General features: G+C 44.2%; 1 protein-coding gene across 3 annotated transcripts in view; it reads right to left on the bottom strand.

The window, feature by feature from the left end:
• Nucleotides 1-13281, bottom strand: part of FHOD3 (formin homology 2 domain containing 3) — a 633930-nt gene that overhangs the window by 188054 nt on the left and 432595 nt on the right. For 2 of the 3 annotated variants that reach the window (XM_006835080.1, XM_006835081.1), the window contains exons 9-10: nt 8259-8402; nt 825-1063 (exon numbers count right to left, since the gene is read on the bottom strand). In XM_006835080.1, coding sequence (XP_006835143.1) covers nt 825-1063; nt 8259-8402 — 383 coding nt within the window. The remainder of the gene's footprint in view (nt 1-824; nt 1064-8258; nt 8403-13281) is intronic. The other variant, XM_006835079.1, reaches the window with a different exon arrangement.

Raw genomic sequence — 13281 nt, 5'->3', positions numbered from 1 at the left:
TGTGGACCTTGTTGGTAAGGACTGGTCCACAGACCCCTTCATCCCAGTGAAGAGACAGCATCCATTTGGAGACTGCAACCCAGACCAAGAGCTCCTGTTTGCTGAGCCTCCCTTTAATGGAACCGTTTCAGCTTTCCCAGAGTTTTCAATTCAAAATTTAAACTTTACATTTTGATAAGGCCATAATTTCATATGGCATTATCAACCTTTCTTTTTCTTCCTATCTACTACCTTTCTCATTGTTTTTCTTTGTTAGCCTATCAGACATAGATTCATAAAGCCAGAGATCATACCTTTTCCATTTATGTATGAGTGCCGTCAAGGCCTTGGATAGTCCATATATAACAGACCCTCAATAAAAATGTTTGCTGGCTAACTAACTGAATAAATGAAAGCATTGGCATTTACTGAAACACAGAGATTTGTTTTAATGTGTGCAGGTTTACTCTATTTAACTAAAACCCACCCCAATTATGTATTCCCATGAGCATCACAACTCTTTCAATCTCACAGGAATACCATGGCATACCATTTATTTCTAAGCCTATGATTTATGTTTTGGATCCCTTACCATTTGCTAAAGCACAGATTTTCTGAACAAGTATTAATTGAGATATTCAAGACGATCGCAACACAAGTAGCTGAAAAGTGAGATCAAATCTGCACATGCCACTGGAACCACCTTGCCCCATGAAGTTCCATGAGATTTTGGGAATATGACTTAATGGTAGAGAGGAGCCAGAGGGCAATGCCAAGGGCTCTATGGGGCCAGTGGGATAGTGCCCTGGAGGTGTGCCCCTCCTCACTGCTAGGTTAATGCTTACTTTTCACTGGGCTTGAAGCCAGGAGCCAGCTGGGAGCAGGGGCTGGTGGGAGCAGACACGGTACTCTTAATGCTCTGTACTGAGTGCCTACGGCTCCTCCTGCGGTCCAGACCCCGGTGTTCGCTGCCACTGCCACCACTGCTGCTGCTACCGGCACACACACTGGCCCTCCTCCGGTCTCGGCGGCCGCTGGGGGGCAGCTCGGCTGTCTCATCTCCATCCTCATGCTTGAGTGCCACCTGAAAAAGCAGAGAGGGTTTAACCTGGTCTCTTCCCAAGCTGTAAGGAGCTCTGGTAGCGTAGTGGTTATGAATTGGGCTGTTAACCTCAAGGTTGGCAGTTCGAAATTACCAGCCATTCCGTGGGAAAAAGATGAGGCTTTCTGCTCCCGTAAAGATTTACAGCCTTGGAAACCGTGTGCAAACCGTGTGCAGAGTCACTATGAGTCAGAACCGATTCCATGGTACTTAACAACAACAACAACTTCCCAAGCTGTGGGCCTCAGCATCACGGAAAGATCTCTCTTACCATCTGTGTCCTGAAGCATAGTCTGTAGCCCCAGCAATGCTGACCACTCCGCATTCTTCTAGTCAAAAGGCCAAGGCAGTCTCTTAAGTGGGTCTGAGAAGCACTATGCAATTACCGGGCCTATACCCCGAATCCCTGTATCTCCGTCTCCCAGGCCAGAACTCTACTTGCCCACCCTTTGCTCTTCTCTGGTTCAGGAAACCGAGTCCCAACTAAAGTCCAATGGGGTCAGATTCCTGGATCATTTCTGGGCTTGTTTTCCCAAAGAAGGGGCTCAGAAGAGCACCGCAAGGATTCTGGTCAGAGGTGGGAGCCACACATGCATGTTAGAGGGAACAGACCTCACCCAGAAAATGTTTTGGAGTCTCTGGGTGGTAAAAACATTCGCACACTTGGCTGCTAACTAAAAGGCCGAGGTTTGAGTCCACCCAGCGGCACCTCTGAAGAAAGGCATGGCAATCTATTTCTAATAAGTTAGCCCTGGAAATTTTATGGGGCACGGTTTACTCTGAGACCCGTGAGGTCACCATGAATTGGAATCGAAGGAACAATATTGGGGAGTCTATATTGCTTGAATTCTGAATCCTGACTGACAGTCTCAGTGGTTCTCAGGCTACCTTCAACAGCTTGACCTCCTGAGCTCAGGGTTGCAGGTGAAGCCTGTAGCTACACTAGACAACCTGCCCATGAAAGTCACAAACATACAACAGCAAGAAGCATGAGCCCCAGCAGAAAGATGCTTGGAAAACTGTCTTCTTGGCAATGATGCATAAGTGTGCAGAGTAACAACTGGCTTGCATCCGCCACGTGAGCTCTTATGTGAAAAGCTGGGCCACCGGTACTTCACTGACAGTCTGGTTTTCTCTCAAGGACATTTTAGTCCTGCTTCTAGTTGGTGCCCTCTCCAGAGGCCCAGTTCACCATGTCTTCATCTTGCTCTGTCCTGTATCCTACTAGGCAGCCTTCTCTCCACATTAAAATCAAGTCTCCTTCAGCTCGTGTCTGGCAGCCAGTACTGCTCCTAACCTAAGCCCACTCTTCCCAGCTGTGAGTTAGACTCATCTGTATCTCTGGCTGCTTTAATAATTTTATATCCGCCTTTTCTAAGACTAGATGAAAAAAGACCACATATTGTCAGTGGATTATAGCTGTTCCATCAACAAACCAGAAGAGAGCTATACAAATGACTTACCTTTTTTCCAGAGTATTGTATGGTACGGATAGCACAAGATAAACTATATAAGGCGTCTAGGATAAAGATTTATGCCATGGCTGGCACTCAATATGTATGACTGCACCCTACATCCTACCCATGCCCTCAAGTAAAGTGGTGTAGGATGCCAAGAAGTTTCCCCATCATATGGAACTGACTGCTCGGGCCACCTTGCAGCCCTGGTAAACCAGGACCAACCAAATCCAACAGACCGTCTGAGTTGGTAGACGTCACACAGTCCCAAATCCACATAAAGACAAGTTCCCTGGTCTGTATGTGCTCTCAGTCACATTTCACAACTCAGTTCAAACATGTTGCTAAGTGCCCACAAGTAGGTAACCCTGTATAGGGTTTCCAAGAAGTGTCGGGGGGGGGGGGGGGGTTTGAACCACCAACTTTGAGGTTAGCAGTCTGGTGCTTATCCTACAGTGCCACACCAGTCCTGACATGACAGCACAGAAAAGATAGTTAAAGGCCCAGATATACAACCAAGATCTGCCTACACAAGAGCTGGCTACTGCAAAACCAATTGTCCTCTATGATCTAAGTTTTGGCATCTGGGTTCATTCAGCAAAGGAAGTTTGGGTGAGGCAAGGTTGGGCTGGCTACTCCCATCCTGGTTCACAGGGTCGTAGGACACAGCCTATTTAACAGGGGTGTGTAGGTCCTTTAGCCACCCCACCTTCCAGATTCCTTCAGCTTTTGGATACAATTTAGTGAACAAGTCTTTCTATAGGTTACACACATTTCATAGAAACTCTCAGGTACATGAACACAGTTGAATAATCTTTTGATTAGTTCACTATCCCAGAAGATCCTTGACAGAGAGATCATTTCGGGAGGACTGAGGTATGAAGTGCTAAGAATTCCACCAAAGCTCTAACTTTACATGATTTCATTAGAAAATCTGCTTCCTCGGGAAGCCCCCTCCAGTGCTAACTACAAAAGCTAAAAAAGAAATTCTGCATTCGGTCAATCACATTTACCATCTCAACTTTAACATTTCAAATGGATGGCATTCTCTGGGGAAAGCCTGGAAATTATTATTATTATTACTTACTATTTCTAGACAATTATTTGATGTTTCTTCATTTTTGGATATAAAACTTGTAGATCATTTGAACTTATTCTGACCTCAAGTATTGATTCTGCTTCTTATTAAACGCACATTTGGAATGATAAGATTAAAGGCTAAAGTAGAGTTCAGATATTTCTCATTCCTTATCTAACCTCAGAGATCTAAGAACTGAATAGAATTCTGCTCACAGTTCCTTTCAGAGAGGCACACTGGGTGTTTATGAAGTGAAATCCATTTTTATTGTCTTTAGCCAAAGAAAATGGGGACAATCAGAAAGTTTAAATGAACAGAAAATTCTGGAAAACTATCAAGGCAACATACAAAAATGGAATCTAGTTGAGGTTTTCTAAAGCCAGATCCTTTACACAAACATCTATATCCTTGAAAAAAAAAGGATGAGGAATGCTTGGGGATGGGGTTGCATGGGGAAGGGTCTGCACAGAGTCCAAGCAGACTCAGTGGCAGCCTTGGGCTTGGCAGTCAGGGACAATGTAACATGAAATTGAGGGATACTGTTCACTTGTGGCTTGGCATTTATACTAAGATTTCTAGAATCACCAATATATGCTGATAACAGGAAGAGACTTCAATTGCATATACAGGACTACAATGGCATTTCCAAATTTTTCTGATTGTAGGGAGCACTGCAGTTTAGAGTTAAAAACACTAAAAGCTGAAAAACACCTGGAGAAACATCTCTTAACACAAGGTTTATCCAGAATCTGTGGTAGGCAGCTTGTTGTTGTTGTTGTTGTTGTTAAGTGCCGTCGAGTCGGTTCCAACCCATAGCGACCCTGTACAGGGTTTCCGAGGGTGTAAATCTTTATGGGAGTAGAAAGCCTCATCTTTCTCCCGCGGAGCAGCTGGTAGTTTCGAACTGCTGACCTTGCAGTTCGCAGCCCGATTTGTAACCACTACGCTACCAGAGCTCCTTGAACATCTCTTAACACAAGGTTTATCCAGAATCTGTGGTAGGCAGCAGACCTAATTAACTACAAGCACGATGAGCAAGCCCTTCATGAACACAAAGTAAGACCAAGCCTGTCTTGAAAGCTCTTGCTCTCTGCCAAATAACGGAGCACTTCAATTGCTGGACCCCTCATCAAATGCCTTCTAAAGCTTTTACATAAATGTAGAGCTCTGCTTGCCAGACTTAAAGGCTCAGGTGTGGAACAAGCACATTCCAGACTTGCCCAGAAAGCAGTTAGGAGCAGCTTCAGGTGGTGTCTGTGGAAACTTCCACCAGTCTTTGAGGATTGCTTATTGACCTGACCATTCTTAACTTTTTATTATGGAAATCTTTTAACAGATGAAGGGGGCTCCAAAAAGTTTGTGGAAACGTGTCATTACCACTTAATTCAATTTCTTTCAGGAACCTTTTAAGCTCCCTCGTACACAACATAGGGAGAAGAGTATGACGAACATGATGTGTTCAACACTTAGACTCAACTCTTATCAAATTACGGCCAACCTTGCTTCATTTACACTATACTGCTGACACAATGGTTAAGTGCTCAGCTGCTAACTGAAAGAACAGTCGTTAGGACCCACCAGCAACTCAGAAGAAGTGCATGGCAGTCCGTTCCCCTCAAGAGTAGTCTTCAAAGCCTCATGGAGCAGTTCTACTCTTTCCTATAGGATTGCTATGCCTTGGCGTTGACTCAACAACAATGGGTTTTAATGGCCCTGCCCTCATTGTGTGATAAAAGCAGAAACTCGAAAAGCATCTGAGCATCAGGACTTGGCCATCTGGAATGCTAGCACCATGTGAAGTAGCTCAGGTTAGCTGCTGAAGACTCCTGGACACTCAAAGCCAGCACCAAACACCAGATGAAGTGTATGAGGGCATCTTAGACTATCCAACCAAGCTGCCGCCAGGTAATGGCAGCCACCTGAGAACTTCCGGGCTGACCCAAACTCAAATTACTGACCCCCTCCCCTCCCCCTCAAAATAACGAGCAATGATTGCTATTTTAGACTACAAAGTTTTGGGATGTTTGTATAACTGATAACTAATTTTGTTTTAATCACCTCTGACAAGGAAGGATCTCAAGAGGTTGAACCTATTCCCTAATTATTCCTAAAAGGAACAGTTCAACCCTCCTCCACAATGTCTTCAGGCTTAAGATGCCTTTCCCATTACAAGGACAGTTTCAGAACCAAAAGTTATGATCTGAAAAAGATTTCTATTTTGATTTATGGATTTATGTTTTTGAAAAGTCATATGAGGCCATAAAATGCAAATGAATTCAATTAAACATGGATCAAATCACCTTTTCTAAATGGAATTAAATTCCATGGAATTGGGCCTGTCCCCAGAAAGTCTGGGACACATGGACTCCAGACACCCTCCACTCTGAGGAAGAATTCTAGAAACGCAACCAAGTTCTCTTCAAGTTTGAGAACAAAGTCCTTTGTCAGGAACTCTGACTCTGCCTTAAAGGCCTTCTTACTGGCCCGGTATGTACAAGTTGGTTGTCCTGTGGCAGTAAATTTTTGAAAACATACATGAACTTTCAGAAAGTCATAAAACCCCTGACTCTGCTTGGTATCTAAAGAATTCAGCTGTCATCCTGAGTTATTCCCCACAGGACATTTGCCCCTTAAGGTAGGTGATTTCTGATTAAATCATGTGTTGCCTTCACCCTAGCATCTGGCAAACTCTATCAGAAAATGTGTGGTATTTGGAAGAGACAGACCTTCATTGAAGCACTTACTATACTTCTACTCTGGGCAGGTGTGCTGCTGGGCCCTGTGGCTAGGAAGAGAGATAAGACCTATGCCATAGAGTAGCTCACAGACAATCAGACCAGTAAGCAAGTCCTGGGAACAATTAGATCAGCGGTGAGGACAGAGACAAAAGCCCCTTCAACTGTTAAGAACACAATGTTGGGGACCAGTGGAGGCACAAGGGACTTCACTCTGTGAAGGAGGAGACATCCTGGGTGACCCCAACATGAGATTAGGAAGAAACTACACTTTGTGCAAAACAATAAGAATGAATGAAAGCTCCCCAAAGGACCTGCCGTGAGGGTTTGCGAGCCCGGGAATCAGTGAGGCTGAAATTTCACAGGCATCTTGGAAAAGGCTAGAGTCAAGAAGGCTAAAGACTGAATGGGGACCTTGTACTAAGTCAAGGGGTGGAGGCTTCATCCTGCTGGTCATGAAAAGGGCTTTGTGATTATTTACTACTTTGATTTTTTTCATAAGTAGAGGAATGGCATAGTTAGATAGCACTTTCTAGAGGATCAACCTGTTTTTAGCTGGAGGGAATCAGAAGGGGAAAGGACAAAAGAAGGTCTCGTGGGATGCAGCCCAAAGGAGGCCAACCTCTCCAGGTCACCCTCCAGTCATGCCAACCTCCTTAGGATGACTCTCACAGAGGCCTCACGTCTCTTCCTCTGTATCATCTTTAGCCTGCTGCCTCAGAGAAGCCTTCCTTACCCCTTGCCTCAGCTTCCCTCACCCCACCACACATCCTGACTCTTTTCTTCATAAATACAGTCACAATCTCAGAATCTCTGCTTCTTTACTCCCTCAGGGTAAAATCCATGTTGATAATTTAAAGCTTTAATATTATTTATTTACCTACAATGACATTGCATTGAAGATTAATGGCACTTTTTCTTGTGGTTCAACAATGAATCCACATTTCCATTCTGCCCTCGGCCCCACAAATTATGTAACCAGTCGTGCCTGAAATCCCATCCCATTAGATGTAAGGAACGTGATTGCTTGTTCTCTCTCATCCTGAGAGGTGGTGTTGTGAACAGCACACACGTTCTTTAAACTAGTTATCAAGTTTCACCTAGACCAGAGTTCTTCGACTAGAGTGCACATCAGAGTCACCTGGAGGAGGGCTTGTTACAACATACACTGCTGGGCTCCCTGGTTCAATAGTTCTGGGGTGGGACTTGAGAAGCTGCATTTCTTCTAACAAGTTTCCAGGTGCTACTGCTGCTGTTACCCACATTCAGCACCGCTGATCTAGATAGGCTATGTTACATCTCAGCCTTTGACTTCTGAGGAAGCTGTTATACCAATGCATTAAAAAAGGCATGTTGGGCAGAATTTCGAATTCTCATGGAATCCAGACTTTGGGAGTCACTGAAGCTGGATAATCCTCTCAAACTCCTGCCACAACATAATCTCTAACCCTTAAACCAAAATTCCCCTGAAATAATTATTTCCGTAAAGTTCCTAAGTACTGTTGAGTTTGTTCCAACTCATAGTGACCCTGTATAGGGGTTTTTAGGAGCAGTTGGTGGGTTTGAACTGCTGACTTCGACGTTAGCACTCCAGTGCTTATCCTATAGCTTTGTGTAATTAGTAAAGAATGTCTGCCAAAGGCATTGTGCTCTTTTAAATAATTTTCTGGGATCAAATTGACAACAACACCTGGCGAAGTCAGAGAGGAAGCTTAGGGGCAGTGGATTTATGTTAAGTGGGGAGGAACCACTCAGGAAAGGAGGGTGAGCATGGTTTCTCAACTCCAAGAATGCAATCAGTGTCACTGAGTTATACATTTAGAGATTGAACTGGTGTGTGTTCTGCCACGTATATTTTCAGTAACAGCAACCAAAAATAAATGATGTTTTCTTAAAAAGGCATGTACCTCATAAATGTTGAACTGCTCCACTAAGTCCAGGTCAGTCCCTTTTTTGCTCAAATGCCTCTGTGATACAGCCGCAAGGCCCAGCTCCTCCAGACAGTCTACCACGTCGTAGAAGCTGTCTTGGTCTGGGAGTCCTGACAGCGTCTGCAAGAAGAAAGGACCGAACAGACATGGCTCAAAAGACTGTCTCATGGCTCTCAACACATTTCTTACATGGCAGCCAGCGGCCATGATTATAGCAATATGGGGCAAAGCAAGATAGATGACAAGTTCACCTGAGGAAGAAGAAAACTTTAGTGTGACAGGCACAATGAGCCCAAGGTTCTCATCCCTGGTGTATATTATATGGGCTGTACAATTCCCTCCCATCGGTGAGTGTTGTTACTATTATTATTATTATTATTATTATTTTTTACGAGACCACCACAGTCTTCCTCACTAAGCTGACTGAAGCCTTTTCTCTTCATCTCAATAACTGCAATCCCTTCCCTACAAGTTATCCCACTTCCTCCCTGCGGTTTCTATTTCCACCCCCTGCTTTCTCATCCCTTCTTAGCTTGGTTCTTAAGTAAATGTTGCCCTTTTGAATGACTGACCATTCCATGGTGAGCATAACTTACTACTGCTGCTATCTCCCCCTCCCCCCGATATACCTATCTACGCTTGACTGAAAATTGGGCCACAAGAATGAATCCTTTTGCAAACTTGAAGGGTGGTCAAGGTTCTCCCAGTCTCTTTCTGACCAGTCAGCCTAGTCTTTTTTCTGTAATTTGAGTTTGGTCCACATTTTCTCCCACTCTATCTGGGACCTTCTAATGTCATCCCTTTCAGAGCAGTTGGTAGTGGTAGCGGGGCACCATCTAGTTCTTTTGGTCTCTGAGTCATGGAGACAGATGCTCACATGTTCAGTTAGTCTGTTGGATTCCAAGAAGCTTCAATTCTCATCACCCTTCTTCCGCATATGGAGAGACTAACAGTTACACTTCAGCTTTTCAAAGCCCAGACGCTACTTGCCGAAGTAGGAAGTAGAACATTATCTTCGTGGATTATATTATGTCAACTGACCATGGTGTCCCCTAACACTATGGTCCTGGATCCCCAAGGCTCAGCAATTCATGGCCTGCCTTAAGATGTTTGATAATATCTAATGAATTTCATCATATTGCCCACTGTATACTCTACCACATTCATAGCTCTGTTTGCAGCAAATCCTTATATATTTGTGGGTATACATCCACTCTTCCTTCCACATTCTCTCAGCCTGTGCCTCTGTCCATGTATCTACCCACAGAACACTGCTGTTCAAGGTTGTGTATATAATCCTCTTTAGTCCCTGCATACCTCCATGTGTCTTTACCTGTCTTCATCATCCTTCTGCCAACTTACCTCTCCTTGTATACTGCCCTCCCCCTTCTTGTATACTGCCCTCAGTGGGTGTTATTCTTGTTATTAGATTGCATTCTATGGCAAAGAAACAAGATATTGCAGATGTAACTAAAGTGCCAAATCAGTTGGTTTTGAGCAAATCAAACAGGAGATTAACCCCTGGGTGGGCCTAATCTAATCAGTCAAGCCCTTTAAAAGAAGAGTTCCACGTAAGAGAGATTCTCCTGTTGATCTTGAAGTAGCATGCTTCCAAGAGTTCTATGGCTACAAGGAAATGAATTCTGCCAAAACCTTGTGGGCTTGGAAGAAGACCCCAAGCCTCAGATGAGCCCAAAGCTGCAACCTTGTGAGATGCTGAGCCAAGAACCCAGCTTTGCTTGGACTCCTGACCCATGGAAACTGAGATAATAAATCCATGGGACTTGAAGCAGCTAAGTGTGTGGTAATTTACTATGTGGTAACAGAAAATGAATACACTTAGTTACCAGAGACTCCTATGAAGTTCAATATAGCAGCAGTTAGCATAGTGACAACTTAAGGATTGATCCCATTTTACTTCAACTCAGTAGGGCGTCCTTTGTGGTCAAAGAAATTTAGGAGAACATGAGAAATTTCAAAGCAGCAACCAATTTACATAAAGATAATCCAGGAAAAAAAAGGCTGACTCCCCTTTGAGTTCTGCCTCTCATAAAAAACCATAGTACTCTTGGACCAGATCTGTACTCAGAACTGAACCACAAGCTGGAAGGCCCTTTAAGGTGATGTAGAGGAAGCCTCTTACTATTGGAATAGGAGCTCCCATGGTGCACTGACTAAGTGCTTGACTGCTAACTGAAACTTGATGGTTCAAACCCACTAGTCATGGCACCTAAGACAAGACCTGGTGAGCTGTTCCTAGATTTTCCTGGGAAACCATGTAAGGCATTCTACTCGGTCCTACAAGTCTGCTACAAGTTGGACTCGATGGCACACAACAACAACAATATTGGAAAGTCAGTCTCTTGCTAAATAATGGCTTTTTCCTTCTGTTGCTGAGCAAAGAGTTCACAGCTCACTGCTACTGGAATTGAAAACTAATGAAAAATAACTGGGATGTGATTGCTTACTTAATTGGGGGCCCGATAAGGACACAGAACAGGAGGGTGTGCATGGGTTCACAGCTGTAACAAATAAATGCTCACACTGGAGCAGTCCAGTGTGAAAGCTTATACCAGTTGTGTGTAGGCACTAGGCAAACGGCCCCCACTGTGTTACCAGGCAACAAGCCAACTAAGCTGATCTTTCTTCCAACACTAATTGGAAAATGACACGTCCACTCAACAAATCCTGTCATCTGAACAATTTCATCCTTTGGTTCTAGTGAAATCCCTAGAACTTGTTAACAGATGAGCGGTACGGGCCGAGCTACAGTTTGGAGGTGCCCTGCCAGACTGCTGACTCTGCACCATTTGAAGAGGGTAGATGAGTTGACCGTTGGTGTTTGAATGAAAGCCTTCTAACAATGTGTGGGACCAGGACAAGGAGCACACGGACGCTCTGCTTCACCTCTCTGTTCCCCTCTCCACTTCTTTCCCTTTCTCCATGCTGGAGTCTACAGAGGTTCTCTTATTCAGAACTTCCCGGGGGGTTAAATTCTTTACTTCTGTTACCTTCAGTCACTGGGGTAGCATAGGACCAAACAGTCTTTCTTCTATTGTGCGTGGGGCTTCCGTGACTCAAGGTTAACTGGATGGCAGCTAACAAGTACTATTGTCTAGCAAGACCAACCATAATTGTTATGTGCTGTCGAGTTGGTTTCGACCCATAACAAACTTGTATAGGGTCTCTGAGTGGCTGGTAGGCTTGAACCGTTGACCTTAGGGTTCAAACCGACTGTGCAGTCCAGCACATTGCTCCACAGTGCCACACCAGGACTCCCAATCATAATTGTTGTTGTTGTTGTTAAGTGCCAGCGAGTTGGTTCCGACCCATAACGACCCTGTATAGGGTTTCCACGGAGCAGCTGGTGAGCTTGAACTGCCAACCTTGCAGTTCAAGCGGCTTTGCAGTCTGGCACATTAACCCATAGCACCACACCAGGACTCCAACCATAATTAGGGGATCACTATTAAATAATCAAATAATTAAGGAGTCCTGGTGGCACATCGGTGAGCTTTCTCAACTGCTAATCAAAACATGAGTTCTACGGAAGTCAACAAACCACAGTGGGTTAAGTATTGAAGCCTCAGAGACCCTATAGGGGCAGGCAGCTCTCACAGTGTCTCTGTGAGTCAGAATTGAGTCAGTGGCAAAGGGTTTGGATTTTTGGTTTTATAAAATGAAACAGACCCAGGGAACCCTTGCTTGGGTATTTCAGAGGCCGGTGGTCAGTTCCTTTGAGAAAATAAGAGCTAGAGTCAAACCCCCTCTAGTGTCAGACTGCAAGGGAAGGCACTCCACACCTTAATGTACCTAAACTCACTGCCGTAGACTTGATTCTACCTCATATGTCCACCCACTGATATAGAATCCATACCAACTCATAATGACTCTGTATAGAATTTCCAAGGCTGGGCATCTTTATGGGAGCAGAAAGCCTCATTTGTCTCCCCTGGAGCAGCTGGTGGGTTTGAACTGCCAACCTTGTGGTTAGACACCCAGTGCTTATCATACAATGCCATAAAGGCACCTTACTTGGTTTCGGAGACTGTAAATTCTTATCAGAGCAGTCTAATCTTTCTCCCTCAGGGCAGCTAGTGGGTTTGAACTGCTAAGCTTGCAATTAGCAGTCTACTGCCTAGTCCACAGCACCACTAGGGCTCCTTAGAAATACACCATCATCTCTTTTCAGCTGACTCTCTTCCTGAGCTCTGACCCTCCCATTTCCACCTTACCACTCCTACTGCTAAGTTTCCCATTTTTGCTAGCCAGAAAAGTCTTTGTGACTAATGTTTCCAGAAGCCTTCACCTTCAGTTGCTGTGGCACAAACATTTGGCAGCTGATAGTGGCTCTCCTCCCATGTTCTTCCAGATTCTGCACTGCCAGGTCCCACTACAAGTAAATATTTACAGACATTTCCCAGAGGGAAAACTCTGTCCATCTAATTTTCCCGTCTCTGGGCTTTCATTGATTCCAATAATCTTTGTTATCAGGTAAAACTAGTGTGGCAAAAACTTGTTCAGAATGTTCACAGCAGTGTTATTTATGAAAGCCCAATGTTGTAAATACACAAATCTTTCGATGGGGCAGATATATGAATTGTTGTGAACACTACATAGTAAACTCTTCCTACATGCCATCACATCAATGAATTTCAAATGCATCAAAGAAGCCAGCATCAAAGGGCTACATACATACTGGATGATTCTTCTGACATTCTTGAGAAGATAAAATTATAATGACAGAGATTAGATGAATGGTTGTCAGGGGTAACAGGTGAGGGGGCAGGATGTCACTATAAAAGGACAATATGGGACATCCTAATTGTGAGGATTACCCACATCTATACATATGCATGCGAAAGCTGGACAGTGAATAAGGAAGACCATAGAAGAATTGATGATTTTCAGTTATGGTGTTGGAGGAGAATATTGAAAGTGCCATGGGCTGCCAAAAGAACCAATAGATCTGTGTTGGAAGAAGTGCAGCCAGAGTGCT

Source organism: Chrysochloris asiatica, unplaced genomic scaffold (assembly GCF_000296735.1).
Source record: "Chrysochloris asiatica unplaced genomic scaffold, ChrAsi1.0 scaffold00015, whole genome shotgun sequence".
NCBI classification, from domain to species: domain Eukaryota; kingdom Metazoa; phylum Chordata; class Mammalia; order Afrosoricida; family Chrysochloridae; genus Chrysochloris; species Chrysochloris asiatica.
Note: the sequence above shows the minus strand (reverse complement) of the source record. Positions and strands in the feature narration are given on the sequence as shown.